This window comes from Zootoca vivipara, chromosome Z (genome assembly GCF_963506605.1).
Source record: "Zootoca vivipara chromosome Z, rZooViv1.1, whole genome shotgun sequence".
Taxonomy (NCBI): Eukaryota; Metazoa; Chordata; class Lepidosauria; order Squamata; family Lacertidae; genus Zootoca; species Zootoca vivipara.
In genome coordinates, this window is record NC_083294.1 from 276340 (window position 1) to 292455 (window position 16116).

At 50.4% G+C, this 16116-nt stretch overlaps 1 protein-coding gene across 3 annotated transcripts in view; it reads right to left on the minus strand.

Moving 5' to 3' along the window:
• LOC118078308 (carboxyl-terminal PDZ ligand of neuronal nitric oxide synthase protein-like) overlaps positions 1-10451 on the minus strand; it is a 49437-nt gene extending 38986 nt beyond the window's left edge. For all 3 annotated transcript variants that reach the window (XM_060270607.1, XM_060270606.1, XM_060270608.1), the window contains exons 1-2: positions 10236-10451; positions 7271-7342 (exon numbers count right to left, since the gene is read on the minus strand). In XM_060270607.1, the coding sequence (XP_060126590.1) occupies positions 7271-7342; positions 10236-10346 (183 nt within the window). In that variant the 5' untranslated portion in view covers positions 10347-10451. The remainder of the gene's footprint in view (positions 1-7270; positions 7343-10235) is intronic.
• Between the last annotated feature and the right edge of the window lie 5665 nt (positions 10452-16116).

Genomic DNA, 16116 nt, shown 5'->3' on the forward strand with positions numbered 1-16116 from the left:
GGCGGGGTATAAATAATAAATTATTATTATTATTATTATTATTATTATTATTATTATTATTATCCAATTATTATTATCCAATTATTATATTATTATCCAATGCCTTATGAGGAACGGCTTAGGGAGCTGGGTATGTTTAGCCTGGAGAAGAGAAGGTTAAGGGGTGATATGATAACCATGTTCAAATATATAAAAGGATGTCATATAGAGGAGGGAGAAAGGTTGTTTCCTGCTGCTCCAGAGAAGCGGACACGGAGCAACGGATTCAAACTACAAGAAAGAAAATTCCACCTCAACATTAGGAAGAACTTCCTGACAGTAAGAGCTGTTCGGCAGTGGGATTTGCTGCCAAGGAGTGTGGTGGAGTCTCCTTCTTTGGAGGTCTTTAAGCAGAGGCTTGACCGGCATATGCCAAGAATGCTTGGATGGTGTTTCCTGCTTGGCAGGGGGTTGGACTGGATGGCCCTTGTGGTCTCTTCCAACTCTAGGATTATATGATTCTAACTCCAGCCTGACGTGCAGGGATGCCGGTTAACATGGGAATTAAAGGAAAAGGTAAAGGGACCCCTGACCATTAGGTCCAGTCATGACCGACTCCTGACAGTAAGAGCTGTTCGGCAGTGGGATTTGCTGCCAAGGAGTGTGGTGGAGTCTCCTTCTTTGTGAGGTCTTTAAGCAGAGGCTTGACAGCCATCTGTCAGGAATGCTTTGATGGTGTTTCCTGCTTGGCAGGGGGTTGGACTGGATGGCCCTTGGGGTCTCTTCCAACTCTAGGATTCTATGATTCTATGATTAGGAAGAACTTCCTGACAGTAAGAGCTGTTCGGCAGTGGAATTTGCTGCCAAGGAGTGTGGCGGAGTCTCCTTCTTTGGAGGTCTTTAAGCAGAGGCTCGACAGCCATCTGTCAGGAATGCTTTGATGGTGTTTCCTGCTTGGCAGGGGGTTGGACTGGATGGCCCTCGGGGTCTCTTCCAACTCTAGGATTCTATGATTCAATTTCCACCTCTGGATTTCATGACGGTCAATTTGTAAATGCAACCATTTGCACCCGCTGCATTCCCCATCCTGATTTTGGTTCATTGCAAACTGCAAAGCCCCCCCCCCCGACCTTCCTCTCTCTCTCTCTCTCAGCCGGAAGCACCGGGCTACTTTTATCTCGGCTCAAGAGGGAGGCAGGCAGGCAGCCCAGGCCTGCAGGGGGATTGTGCAAAGACCACTTGTGGGGTGGGGGGCTGTCAGACTGAAACGGCCCCTGATGCGGCCGCAGCACTTAAATGTTCATTAAAGCGGGTTCTGAATGAAGCCGCAGGACGGAGCAGTTTTTTTGTGTGTGTGTTGTAGCAAATAAAACAGCTCTCCCCAAACCCCAAATAAAATCATTTGGAGAGAAAGTCAGAGAGAAAGCTTTGATGGTGTTTCCTGCTTGGCAGGGGGTTGGACTGGATGGCCCTTGGGGTCTCTTCCAACTCTATGATTCTATGATTCTAATAGTATAACCACCTCAACATTAGGAAGAACTTCCTGACAGTAAGAGCTGTTCGGCAGTGGGATTTGTTACCAAGGAGTGTGGTGGAGTCTCCTTCTTTGGAGGTCTTTAAGCAGAGGCTTGACAGGCATATGTCAGGAATGCTTTGATGGTGTTTCCTGCTTGGCAGGGGGTGGGACTGGATGGCCCTTGTGGTCTCTTCCAACTCTATGATTCTATGATTCTATGAATCCGCAACCGGGGAGAGGAAGCGATGGAAGAAGAATGGAAAGATTTTAAGTTATATCTAAAAATATATATGCAAAAGTGATATATTAAGAGTAGAATTAGGTTGTCAATAAACTGTGGGAAATATGAATATGTTAATTGAGAATTAAAATTAGATGATATGAGGTGATTAAAATGGGTTAGAATTTTAGATGATGGAGAACCACAGGGGAAGGGACCCCGAGGGGGTCCGCATATGCAATGTAAACATCCAAAGAATTAATTGTTTTTAATTTTATGTTTTCATAGAATCAAAGAATCATAGAGTTGGAAGAGACCCCAAGGGCCATCCAGTCCAACCCCCTGCCAAGCAGGAAACACCATCAAAGCATTCCTGACATATGCCTGTCAAGCCTCTGCTTAAAGACCTCCAAAGAAGGAGACTCCACCGCACTCCTCGGTAGCAAATCCCACTGCCGAACAACTCTTACTGTCAGGAAGTTCTTCCTAATCATAGAATCGTAGAGTTGGAAGAGACCACAAGGGCCATCCAGTCCAACCCCCCTGCCAAGCAGGAAACACCATCAAAGCCTTCTTGACATATGCCTGTCAAGCCTCTGCTTAAAGACCTCCCAAGAAGGAGACTCCACCACACTCCTTGGCAGCAAATCCCACTGCCGAACAGCTCTTACTGTCAGGACGTTCTTCCTAATCATAGAATCGTAGAGTTGGGAGAGACCCCAAGGGCCATCCAGTCCAACCCCCTGCCAAGCAGGAAACACCATCAAAGCATTCTTGACATATGCCTGTCAAGCCTCTGCTTAAAGACCCCCAAAGAAGGAGACTCCACCACACTCCTTGGCAGCAAATTCCACTGCCGAACAGCTCTTACTGTCAGGACGTTCTTCCTAATCATAGAATCGTAGAGTTGGAAGAGACCACAAGGACCATCCAGTCCAACCCCCTGCCAAGCAGGAAACACCATCAAAGCATTCTTGACATATGCCTGTCAAGCCTCTGCTTAAAGACCTCCCAAGAAGGAGACTCCACCACACTCCTTGGCAGCAAATCCCACTGCCGAACAGCTCTTACTGTCAGGACGTTCTTCCTAATCATAGAATCGTAGAGTTGGGAGAGACCCCAAGGGCCATCCAGTCCAACCCCCTGCCAAGCAGGAAACACCATCAAAGCATTCTTGACATATGCCTGTCAAGCCTCTGCTTAAAGACCTCCCAAAGAAGGAGACTCCACCACACTCCTTGGCAGCAAATTCCACTGCCGAACAGCTCTTACTGTCAGGACGTTCTTCCTAATCATAGAATCGTAGAGTTGGGAGATACCACAAGGGCCATCCAGTCCAACCCCCTGCCAAGCAGGAAACACCATCAAAGCATTCTTGACATATGCCTGTCAAGCCTCTGCTTAAAGACCTCCCAAAGAAGGAGACTCCACCACACTCCTTGGCAGCAAATCCCACTGCCGAACAGCTCTGACTGTCAGGAAGTTCTTCCTAACGTTGAGGTGGAACCTTCTTTCTTGTAGTTTGAATCCATTGCTCCGTGTCCGCTTCTCTGGACTTTTTCTATTCCGTATTTTTTCGTTTTTCAGTTTTTTATCCTTTTCGTAATGCTTTTTTGTTCCTTTTCTATTCTGGGAAAACCTAATAATAATAATAATAATAATAATAATAATAATAATAATAATAATAATAATTTATTATTTATACCCCGCCCATCTGGCCGGGTTCCCCCAGCCACTCTGGGCGGCTTCCAACAAAACAGAAATTCTAAAACACAGAAATCCATCAAACATTAAAATACAGAGATCCATCAAACATTGGATAATAAAAAATATTGTAAAAAAAAAGAAAAAAAAAGCGGGTGGACTCAGGGTGAGGCCCTTTCCTACACCACCCCCAGGTTCTGAAAGCAAGCACAGGCTACAAAGAGCCAGAATGCAATGGGGCCCAGGATGTGCCTGCCAAAAAGCGCAGCAATCGCCCGCCCCCCCCCCACTTAATATTCAAGCGGCAAGAATAATGACATCCCGCTGTCGCCGTCAAAGCTGGAGGAATTGGCTGGGGAGGAGGGAGGATTAGCTACAGCTCAGTCAATCGCAGGAAAAGTCTGCAGTAGCTCCAGGAGGCTACTAATAATTCAGGAGAGAGGCTGGGAAATTTATAACGCAGGAAAAAAAAAAACCACATTTAAATGCAGGCTTAGCTTAGCCTTAATGACAAGCCAAGCCAGCGAGAAGCTCGGTTGCCCCTCTGTTTAGGGAAGCTTTTAATGTTTGATGGATTTCTGCATTTTAGAATTTCCGTTTTTTTTGGAAGCCGCCCAGAGTGGCTGGGGGAACCCGGCCAGATGGGCGGGGTATAAATAATAAATTATTATTATTATTATTATTATTATTGTTTAATGTTTATGTTTACTTGTTTAGGACCCCGTTTGCTTCATCGTTCCATATCATTTGTTCAAAACCCTTGGTGTTTCATGTCAATTATCAACATGTTCAATAAATAAATATTGCATAAAATAAGAGTAGGCAACTCTTCTTGCTCTCCGTGAAACCTAACATTGATGTCGATTAGTTCACAATGAAGGGGTATAATATACCCAGATGGGCGGGGTATAAATAATAAATTATTATTATTATTATTATTATTACTGCACCAAATTGACCCCCGCCAAATTGGCATTCTGCTCCAAGGGACGAGCTTTCTCTCTGTTTGTTAAAGAACACCTCTTGCCAAGAAAGCAGCCTGGGGAGGGGGGGCAGGGGGCGGATCCAGGCGCTCCCAAAAGAATGGAGGGCTTCCCCCCCCCTCCCCACTGATTTTGGGTTCCCCACCCACCCTGAGCAGCAAGGGGGGACACCTGTGCTATGGAAAACGTTACCAGCATGGCTTCCAAGTAAACCATTCTGCCCTGAAACGCTTCAGCTGAATCCCACATCCATCGCCTTCATGAGAAAGGGATGCCTTAAAACCGAATCATAGAATCGTAGAGTTGGAAGAGACCCCGAGGGCCATCCAGTCCAACCCCATGCCGAGCAGGAAACACGATCAAAGCATTCTTGACATGCGCCTGTCAAGCCTCTGTTTCAAGACCTCCAAAGGAGGAGACTCCACCACACTCCTCGGCAGCAAATCCCACTGCCGAACAGCTCTTACTGTCAGAAAGTTCTTCCTAATGTTGAGGTGGAATCTTCTTTCTTGAAGTTTGAATCCATTGCTCCGTGTCCGCTTCTCTGGAGCAGCAGAAAACAATCTTTCTCCCTCCTCTATATGACATCCTTTAATATATTTCATAGAATCATAGAATCGTAGAGTTGGAAGAGACCCCAAGGGCCATCCAGTCCAACCCCCTGCCAAGCAGGAAACACCATCCAAGCATTCTTGACATATGCCTGTCAAGCCTCTGCTTTAAGACCTCCAAAGAAGGAGACTCCACCACATTCCTTGGCAGCAAATCCCACTGCCGAACAGCTCTTACTGTCAGGAAGTTCTTCCTAATGTTTAGGTGGTTATACTATTAGAATCATAGAATCATAGCGTTGGAAGAGACCACAAGGGCCATCCAGTCCAACCCCCCTGCCAAGCAGGAAACACCATCAAAGCATTCCTGACATGTGCCTGTCAAGCCTCTGCTTAAAGACCTCCAAAGGAGGAGACTCCACCACACTCCTCGGCAGCAAATCCCACTGCCGAACAGCTCTTACTGTCAGGAAGTTCCTCCTAATGTTTAGGTGGTTATACTATTAGAATCATAGAATCATAGCGTTGGAAGAGACCCCAAGGGCCATCCAGTCCAACCCCCTGCCGAGCAGGAAACACGATCCAAGCATTCTTGACATGCGCCTGTCCAGCCTCTGCTTCAAGACCTCCAAAGAAGGAGACTCCCCCACACTCCTTGGCAGCAAATCCCACTGCCGAACAGCTCTGACTGTCAGGATGTTCTTCCTAAGGTTGAGGTGGAATCTTCAAAGCAACAGGAGTCCTGTTGCTTAAACCAAGGTATATGAGAGCTGCCTGCAGGTATTCAGAAAAGAGGGACAGTGGCACTTTGCGTGTGCTCAGAGGCTACTCCCCTTGCTCAGTGAAACACAATAGGATCCAGCCCCAGGGGATCCACATTCAGTCCTGCTTCCTTTCTGGGTGTGCATTTGGCAAGCCTTTAACTATGGCCTCCCTAAATTAAATTCATAGAATCATAGAATCATAGAGTTGGAAGACACCACAAGGGCCATCCAGTCCAACCCCTTGCCAAGCAGGAAACACCATCAAAGCATTCTTGACATGTGCCTGTCAAGCCTCTGCTTCAAGACCTCCAAAGAAGGAGACTCCACCACACTCCTTGGCAGCAAATTCCACTGCCGAACAGCTCTTACTGTCAGGAAGTTCTTCCTAATGTTTAGGTGGAATTTTCTTTCTTGTAGTTTGAATCCGTTGCTCCGTGTCCGCTTCTCTGGAGCAGCAGAAAACAACCTTTCTCCCTCCTCCATATGACATCCTTTTATATATTTGAACATGGTTATCATATCACCCCTTAACCTTCTCTTCTCCAGGCTAAACATACCCAGCTCCCTAAGCCGTTCCTCATAAGGCATCGTTTCCAGGCCTTTGACCATTTGGGTTGCCCTCTTCTGGACACGTTCCAGCTGGTCAGTATCCTTCTTGAACTGTGGTGCCCAGAACTGGACACGGTACTCCAGGTGAGGTCTGACCAGAGCAGAATACAGTGGTACTTAGGAGACAGCTCCTAAGCTGGAGCCATTCATTCCCCAAAGGCCATCTAGCCAACTGAGAGAATCCGGGCTTCTGTTCCAGGAGGAATCTCAGCTCATCTGTGGGGCTCAGCCATTGGGGGGCAGTGGGGGGGCGTATGTGAAGTGGAGCCCAGCCAGCCTTCTGGTTGAATGCCTCCTGGCGAAGCGTGCTTCTTCTTTTTTTTGAGGTGGCATAGAACAAGGCACAGGCTTACCTTCCAAGTCCCGGACTGCAGAATCCGGGACCGGCAGCCGTGTGACACCGGACGTTGCGTCGACGTCGCTTTGCCCTTCTATGGGCACCAAAAATGGCCGCCGGCGGCTTCAAAAGTAGCTTCTACACATGTCCGGAAGTGCGTCGACGCGACTTCCGGCGTCGGCCATTTTTTGTGCCCATAGATGGGCGGGGCGACACCGGAAGTCGTGTCTATGCACTTCCGGTCATGCGTAGAAGCTACTTTTGAAGCCGGCGGCGGGCATTTTTGGTGCCCATAGAAGGGCAAATCAGAAAAAATATAAGGGCCGCCGGCAGGAGAAAAGAACGGAGAAAAACGGGAGACAAAGTGATACGGGGGACCGCCGGGGAAAGGTAAGTAAAAACGGGGGGTTTCCCGGGGAAAACGGGGTACTTGGCAGCTATGGGCACAGGGGGAAGAGAACATTTTTCTGATTGCTTAATTGAGTGGCTGAAAGTAAGCAGAAGATATTTGCAGGTTGGGGAGGGGAAGGAAGGAAGGAAGGAAGGAAGGAAGGAAGGAAGGAAGGAAGGAAGGAAGGAAGGAAGGAAGGAAGACACAATGACTCACCCGGATCCTCCTCATCGCGGCCACTATCTCCACGCGACTGTTGGGTCTTGGCACGTCCAGACTGCCAATGTACTGAAGGGAGAGAGAGAGCAAAGCCAGGAGTGATTCGTTAAAGAATTTTGGAACAATTTGCCCCTGTTCCAATTTGCCCCTGTACCCCATGCTCTGTGCATTCACACCCTTATTTACTACTAGTGTCATTCAGCCCGTTAAATACACGGGCGCTAGAACATATGTGAGAGGAGCGGCGGGGCCGCGGCCTTCCCTCCTCCCTCTCTGCGCTCGGCCGCGGGGCACACCAGGGATGCAAGTAAACCAACTCGCTCTCCCGTAGTGGCCCACGGCCGAGCGCAGAGAGGGAGGAGGGAAGGCCGCGGCCCCGCCGCTCCTCTCACATATGTTCTAGCGCCCGTTTATTTAACGGGCTGAATGACACTAGTAGTAAATAAGGGTTGTCAGGAGGAGGAGGAGGAGGCGGTCCCTTCCCCTCTTCCCCTCATGCCATTAGTCGGGAGGCGAGGCGCGGAACGGCGGTTTGGAAGGGAAGCCATTGAGGGAGAGAGAACCGCATTCCGCCCCCCCCCCGGCTCGAGGGCACGAGAGAGTGCGCGGGGACGGGGAGTGCGCGGAGGCAGAGGGTTGGGGGGGGAGAGCGTGTGTGTGTGTGCGTCCGTGGGGCACATGCGCAGTAGCACGGACACAGGAACACAGGGACTGGACGCAGAGACACAGGGACTTTATTATATAGGATTATTATTATTATTATTATTATTATTGTTATTGCCCATATGAACGAATATGAACGAATTCCTATGCCCCACAAATAACCCAGAGATGCATTTTAAATAAAAGGACACATTCTACTCATGTAAAAACATGCTGATTACCGGACCGTCCGCGGGCCGGATTTAGAAGGCGATTGGGCCGCATCCGGCCCCCGGGCCTTAGTTTGGGGACCCCTGGTCAAGTCTATACCTACCACTCCTGGTGCCTCGCCTTTCCCGCAACCTACCTTAGCACATGGGGCGCTCTTCAACTGTCAACAGTGGCTCCATAGAAGAGCACCTGTCTTGCACGCAGATCATAGAATCGTAGAGTTGGAAGAGACCACAAGGGCCATCCAGTCCAACCCCCTGCCGAGCAGGAAACACCATCAAAGCATTCTGGACATATGCCTGTCAAGCCTCTGCTTAAAGACCTCCCAAGAAGGAGACTCCACCACACTCCTTGGCAGCAAATCCCACTGTCGAGCAGCTCTTACTGTCAGGAAGTTCATAGAATCATAGAATCCTAGAGTTGGAAGAGACCACAAGGGCCATCCAGTCAAACCCCCTGCCAAGCAGGAAACACCATCCAAGCATTCTTGACATATGCCTGTCAAGCCTCTGCTTAAAGACCTCCAAAGAAGGAGACTCCACCACACTCCTCGGTAGCAAATTCCACTGCCGAACAGCTCTTACTGTCAGGAAGTTCTTCCTAATGTTGAGGTGGAATCTTCTTTCTTGTAGCTTGAATCCATTGCTCCGTGTCCGCTTCTCTGGAGCAGCAGAAAACAATCTTTCTCCCTCCTCCATATGACACCCTTTCATATCTTTGAACATGGCTATCATATCACCCCTTAACCTTCTCTTCTCCAGGCTAAACATGCCCAGTCTCGAGGAGCACTCTGCACATGCCCGGGCAGACCTAGAATCATAGAATCATAGAGTTGGAAGAGACCACAAGGGCCATCCAGTCCAACCCCCTGCCAAGCAGGAAACACCATCAAAGCATTCCTGACAGATGGCTGTCAAGCCTCTGCTTAAAGACCTCCAAAGAAGCAGACTCCACCACACTCCTTGGCAGCAAATTCCACTGCCGAACAGCTCTTACTGTCAGGAAGTTCTTCCTAATGTTTAGGTGGAATTTTCTTTCTTGTAGTTTGAATCCGTTGCTCCGTGTCCGCTTCTCTGGAGCAGCAGAAAACAACCTTTCTCCCTCCTCCATATGACATCCTTTCATATATTTGAACATGGCTATCATATCACCCCTTAACCTTCTCTTCTCCAGGCTAAACATACCCAGCTCCCTAAGCCGTTCCTCATAAGGCATCGTTTCCAGGCCTTTGACCATTTTGGTTGCCCTCCTCTGGACACGTTCCAGCTTGTCAGTCTCCTTCTTGAACTGTGGTGCCCAGAACTGGACACAGTACTCCAGGCGAGGTCTGACCAGAGCAGAATACAGTGGTCCTATTACTTCCCTTGATCTAGATGCTATACTCCTCTTGATGCAGCCCAGAATTGCATTGGCTTTTTGAGCTGCTGCATCACACTGCTGACTCAATCTTTCTCCCTCCTCCATATGACATCCTTTCATATATTTGAACATGGCTATCATATCACCCCTTCACCTTCTCTTCTCCAGGCTAAACATGCCCAGTCTCGAGGAGCACTCTGCACATGCCCGGGCAGACCTCTTTCTTTGGAGGTGACCACCCGCGCCCCGCGGCTGCTGCGGGGGGGTCTGGAGAGAACCCGGCTGGGGTGTCGCCAGAGGGGGTGGGGGACCGGACCTACGGCCCGGAGGAAGCAGCGAGCGCGGGATCCCGCGCGTAAAGGCGCGCAACGGCGCCTGCAGACCTCTTTCTTTGGAGGTGACAACCCGCAACGAGGGGGTGGGGGGCCGGACCTAGGGCCTGGAGGAAGCAGCGAGCGCGGGATCCCGCGCGTAAAGGCGCGCAACGGCGCCTGCAGACCTCTTTCTTTGGAGGTGACAACCCGCAACGAGGGGGTGGGGGAACCGGACCTACGGCCCGGAGGAAGCAGCGAGCGCGCGATCCCGCGCGTAAAGGCGCGCAACGGCGCCTGCAGACCTCTTTCTTTGGAGGTGACAACCCGCAACGAGGGGGTGGGGGACCGGACCTACGGCCCGGAGGAAGCAGCGAGCGCGGGATCCCGTGCGTAAAGGCGCGCAGACGGCGGCTCACCTTGGCCTGGAAGTGGATCCCGTGCTGGAAGGCTTCCTCGTTGTGCAGCGGCAGCCGCGCGTCTCCGGCGTCGTCCACCAGGTTGTAGCGGATCCTGAGCTTGACCGGCATCTTGCAAGCGAGAGCATCGCCCGGCAGCCCCGACGGCGAGTCCGCCGCGGCGACGAGCGGGAGGAAGCCGGAGCCGGGAGCGCGGCGCTCGGCTCGCCCAGGACCGAGGGCACCGAGGAGGAGGAGGAGGAGGAGGAGGAGGAGGAGGAGGAGGAGGAGGAGGAGGAGGAGGAGGAGGAGGAGGAGGAGAATTACGCTCCTCCCGGCGTCTCCCTCTCCCCGAGTGATGCGTCACGTTGGGGCGGAGCGGAGGCGGAGTACCGGGGATGGAGGAGGCGACGGGGAAGAAGAGAGGGGGGAAGGAGGCGGGCGCGCCACGGGAGCTCCCGGGGCGGAAAAGGGGACCTACTGCAGGCGGCGAGGGCGTAGGCATAGAATCATAGAATCCTAGAGTTGGAAGAGACCAACAAGGGTCATCCAGTCCAACCGCATAGCTGCCAAGTTTTCCCTTTTCTCACGAGGAAGCCTATTCAGCATAAGGGAATTTCCCTTAAGAAAAGGGATAACTTGGCAGCTATGGTCCAACCCCCTGCCGAGCAGGAAACACCATCAAAGCATTCTGGACATATGCCTGTCGAGCCTCTGCTTAAAGACCTCCCAAGGAGGAGACTCCACCACACTCCTTGGCAGCAAATCCCACGGCCGAACAGCTCTGACTGTCAGGACGTTCTTCCTAATCATAGAATCATAGAATCCTAGAGTCGGAAGAGACCACAAGGGCCACCCAGTCCAACCCCCTGCCGAGCAGGAAACCCCATCCAAGCATTCTTGACATATGCCTGTCAAGCCTCTGCTTAGAGACCTCCCAAAGGAGGAGACTCCACCACACGCCTTGGCAGCAAATCCCACTGCCGAACAGCTCTTACTGTCAGGAAGTTCATAGAATCATAGAATCGTAGAGTTGGAAGAGACCCCAAGGGCCATCCAGTCCAACCCCCTGCCAAGCAGGAAACACCATCAAAGCATTCTGGACATATGCCTGTCAAGCCTCTGCTTAGAGACCTCCAAAGGAGGAGACTCCACCACACTCCTTGGCAGCAAATCCCACTGCCGAACAGCTCTTACTGTCAGGAAGTTCATAGAATCGTAGAGTTGGAAGAGACCCCGAGGGCCATCCAGTCCAACCCCCTGCCAAGCAGGAAACACCATCCAAGCATTCTGGACATATGCCTGTCAAGCCTCTGCTTAAAGACCTCCCAAAGGAGGAGACTCCACCACACTACTCCTTGGCAGCAAATCCCACTGCCGAACAGCTCTTACTGTCAGGAAGTTCATAGAATCGTAGAGTTGGAAGAGACCCCGAGGGCCATCCAGTCCAACCCCCTGCCGAGCAGGAAACCCCATCCAAGCATTCTTGACATATGCCTGTCGAGCCTCTGCTTAGAGACCTCCAAAGAAGGAGACTCCACCACACGCCATGGCAGCATATCCCACTGCCGAACAGCTCTGACTGTCAGAAAGTTATTCCTAATGTTTAGGTAGAATCATAGAATCATAGAGAATCATAGAATCCTAGAGTTGGAAGAGACCCCAAGGGCCATCCAGTCCAACCCCCTGCCAAGCAGGAAACACCATCAAAGCATTCTTGACACATGCCTGTCGAGCCTCTGCTTAGAGACCTCCAAAGAAGGAGACTCGACCACACTCCTTGGCAGCAAATCCCACTGCCGAACAGCTCTGACTGTCAGGAAGTTATTCCTAATGTTGAGGTGGAATCATAGAATCATAGAGAATCATAGAGTCATAGAGTTGGAAGAGATCACAAGGGCCATCCAGTCCAACCCCCTGCCGAGCAGGAAACACCATCAAAGCATTCTGGACATATGCCTGTCAAGCCTCTGCTTAGAGACCTCCAAAGGAGGAGACTCCACCACACTCCTTGGCAGCAAATCCCACTGCCGAACAGCTCTTACTGTCAGGAAGTTCATAGAATCGTAGAGTTGGAAGAGACCCCGAGGGCCATCAAGTCCAACCCCCTGCCAAGCAGGAAACACCATCCAAGCATTCTGGACATATGCCTGTCAAGCCTCTGCTTAAAGACCTCCCAAAGGAGGAGACTCCACCACACTACTCCTTGGCAGCAAATCCCACTGTCGAACAGCTCTTACTGTCAGGAAGTTCATAGAATCATAGAATCCTAGAGTTGGAAGAGACCACAAGGGCCATCCAGTCCAACCCCCTGCCGAGCAGGAAACCCCATCCAAGCATTCTTGACATATGCCTGTCGAGCCTCTGCTTAGAGACCTCCAAAGAAGGAGACTCCACCACACGCCATGGCAGCATATCCCACTGCCGAACAGCTCTGACTGTCAGAAAGTTATTCCTAATGTTTAGGTAGAATCATAGAATCATAGAGAATCATAGAATCCTAGAGTTGGAAGAGACCCCAAGGGCCATCCAGTCCAACCCCCTGCCAAGCAGGAAACACCATCAAAGCATTCTTGACACATGCCTGTCGAGCCTCTGCTTAGAGACCTCCAAAGAAGGAGACTCGACCACACTCCTTGGCAGCAAATCCCACTGCCGAACAGCTCTGACTGTCAGGAAGTTATTCCTAATGTTGAGGTGGAATCATAGAATCATAGAGAATCATAGAGTCATAGAGTTGGAAGAGATCACAAGGGCCATCCAGTCCAACCCCCTGCCGAGCAGGAAACACCATCAAAGCATTCTTGACATATGCCTGTCGAGCCTCTGCTTAAAGACCTCCCAAAGGAGGAGACTCCACCACACTCCTTAGCAGCAAATCCCACTGCCGAACAGCTCTGACTGTCAGGAAGTTCTTCCTGATGTTGAGGTGGAATCTTCTTTCTTGTAGCTCGAATCCATTGCTCCGTGTCCACTCCTCTGGAGCAACAGAAAACCATCTTTCTCCCTCCTCCATATGACACCCTTTCATATATTTGAACATGGCTATCATATCATAGAATCATAGAGTTGGAAGAGACCACAAGGGCCACCCAGTCCAACCCCCTGCCGAGCAGGAAACACCATCAAAGCATTCTTGACATATGCCTGTCGAGCCTCTGCTTAAAGACCTCCAAAGGAGGAGACTCCGCCACACGCCTTGGCAGCGAATCCCACTGCCGAGCAGCTCTGACTGTCAGGAAGTTCTTCCTGATGTTGAGGTGGAATCTTCTTTCTTGTCGCTTGAATCCATTGCTCCGTGTCCGCTCCTCTGGAGCAGCAGAAAACCATCTTTCTCCCTCCTCCATATGACACCCTTTCATATATTTGAACATGGCTATCATATCATAGAATCCTAGAGTTGGAAGAGACCACAAGGGCCACCCAGTCCAACCCCCTGCCAAGCAGGAAACACCATCCAAGCATTCTGGACATATGCCTGTCAAGCCTCTGCTTAAAGACCTCTCAAAGGAGGAGACTCCACCACACTACTCCTTGGCAGCAAATCCCACTGCCGAACAGCTCAGACTGTCAGGAAGTTCTTCCTGATGTTGAGGTGGAATCTTCTTTCTTGAAGTTTGAATCCATTGCTCCGTGTCCGCTTCTCTGGAGCAGCAGAAAACCATCTTTCTCCCTCCTCCATATGACATCCTTTCATATATTTGAACATGGCTATCATATCACCCCTTAACCTTCTCTTCTCCAGGCTAAACATACCCAGCTCCCTAAGCCGTTCCTCATACGGCATCGTTTCCAGGCCTTGGACCATTTTGGTTGCCCTCTTCTGGACACGTTCCAGCTTGTCAGTATCCTTCTTGAACTGTGGTGCCCAGAACTGGACACAGTACTCCAGGTGAGGTCTGACCAGAGCAGAATACAGTGGTCCTATTACTTCCCTTGATCTAGATGCTATACTCCTATTGATGCAGCCCAGAATTGCATTGGCTTTTTGAGCTGCTGCATCACACTGCTGACTCATGTCAAGTTTGTGGTCTACCAAGACTCCTAGATCCTTTTCACATGTACTGCTCTCAAGCCAGGTGTCACCCATCCTGTATTTGTGCCTTTCATTTTTTTTTTGCCCATTTGCTCCCCTCACAAACTAAGTACCCATAATTTTTGCCCATTTGCTCCCTTCACAAACTAAGCACCCATAATTCTTTTTGGGGAAGCCATGAGTGTTTAAAGGAGTATCATGGTGCTTTAAATATGTGGTCTAAATGGTAAGTTCCTTCCAGCAAGGGAGATGCATTTTCATTTCCCCCCCCCTTTCTTTCTGGGCAGATAAAAGAAAAAATACTTCTTCATGCAGTGCCTAGTTAAACTGTCAAACGTGCTTGAAAAGAGGATTAGAGCAGCTTCAAAAGAGGATTAAACAAATTCGCAGAGGAGAAGACTTTCCATGGCTACTAGCCGCGATGGCTCTGCCCTGCCTCCATCGCTCCTTGAAGAAGGGTGGGATATAAATGCAATAAAAAAATAAATGATCATCATAATACCACTTGCTGGAAGAAGCTGCAGGAGGGGAGAGGTTTGCTCCCCAAGTACTGTTCTTGGGGGACAGGAGGCAGGCAGGTATGGAGGACTCCCTGGTCCTGAATGGGGTCACTGTGCCCCTGAAGGACCAGGTGCGCAGCCTGGGAGTCTTTCTGGACTCACAGCTGTCCATGGAGGCGCAGGTCAATTCTGTGTCCAGGGCAGCTCCGTCTGGGACGCAGGATGAGGCCCTACCTGCCTGCGGACTGTCTCGCCAGAGTGGTGCATGCTCTAGTTATCTCTCCCGCTTGGGCTACTGCAATGCGCTCTACGTGGGGCTACCTTTGAAGGTGACTCGGAAACTACAACTAACCCAGAATGCGGCAGCTAGACTGGGGACTGGGAGCGGCCGCCGAGACCACACAACACCGGTCTTGAAAGACCTACATTGGCTCCCAGTACGTTTCCGAGCACAATTCAAAGTGTTGGTGCTGACCTTGAAAGCCCTAAATGGCCTCGGTCCAGTATACCTGAAGGAGCGTCTCCACCCCCATCATTCTGCCCGGACACTGAGGTCCAGCGCTGAGGGCCTTCTAGCGGTTCCCTTGCTACAAGAAGCCAAGCTACAGGGAACCAGGCAGAGGGCCTTCTCGGTAGTGGCACCCGCCCTGAGGAACGCCCTCCCACCAGATGTCAAAGAATCATAGAATCATAGAGTTGGAAGAGACCACGAGGGCCATCCAGTCCAACCCCCTGCCAAGCAGGAAACACCATCAAAGCATTCCTGACATATGGCTGTCAAGCCTCTGCTTAAAGACCTCCAAAGAAGGAGACTCCACCACACTCCTCGGTAGCAAATCCCACTGCCGAACAGCTCTGACTGTCAGGAAGTTCTTCCTAATGTTGAGGTGGAATCTTCTTTCTTGAAGTTTGAATCCCTTGCTCCGTGTCCGCTTCTCTGGAGCAGCAGAAAACCATCTTTCTCCCTCCTCCATATGACATCCTTTCATATATTTGAACATGGCTATATCATATCACCCCTTAACCCTCTCTTCTCCAGGCTAAACATACCCAGCTCCCTAAGCCGTTCCTCATAAGGCATTGTTTCCAGGCCTTTGACCATTTTGGTTGCCCTCCTCTGGACATGTTCCAGCTTGTCAGTATCCTTCTTGAACTGGGGTGCCCAGAACTGGACACAGTACTCCAGGCGAGGTCTGACCAGAGCAGAATACAGTGGTCCTATTACTTCCCTAGATCTAGATGCTATACTCCTCTTGATGCAGCCCAGAATTGCATTGGCTTTTTGAGCTGCTGCATCACACTGTTGACTCACGTCAAGTTTGTGGTCTACCAAGACTCCTAGATCCTTTTCACATGTACTGCTCTC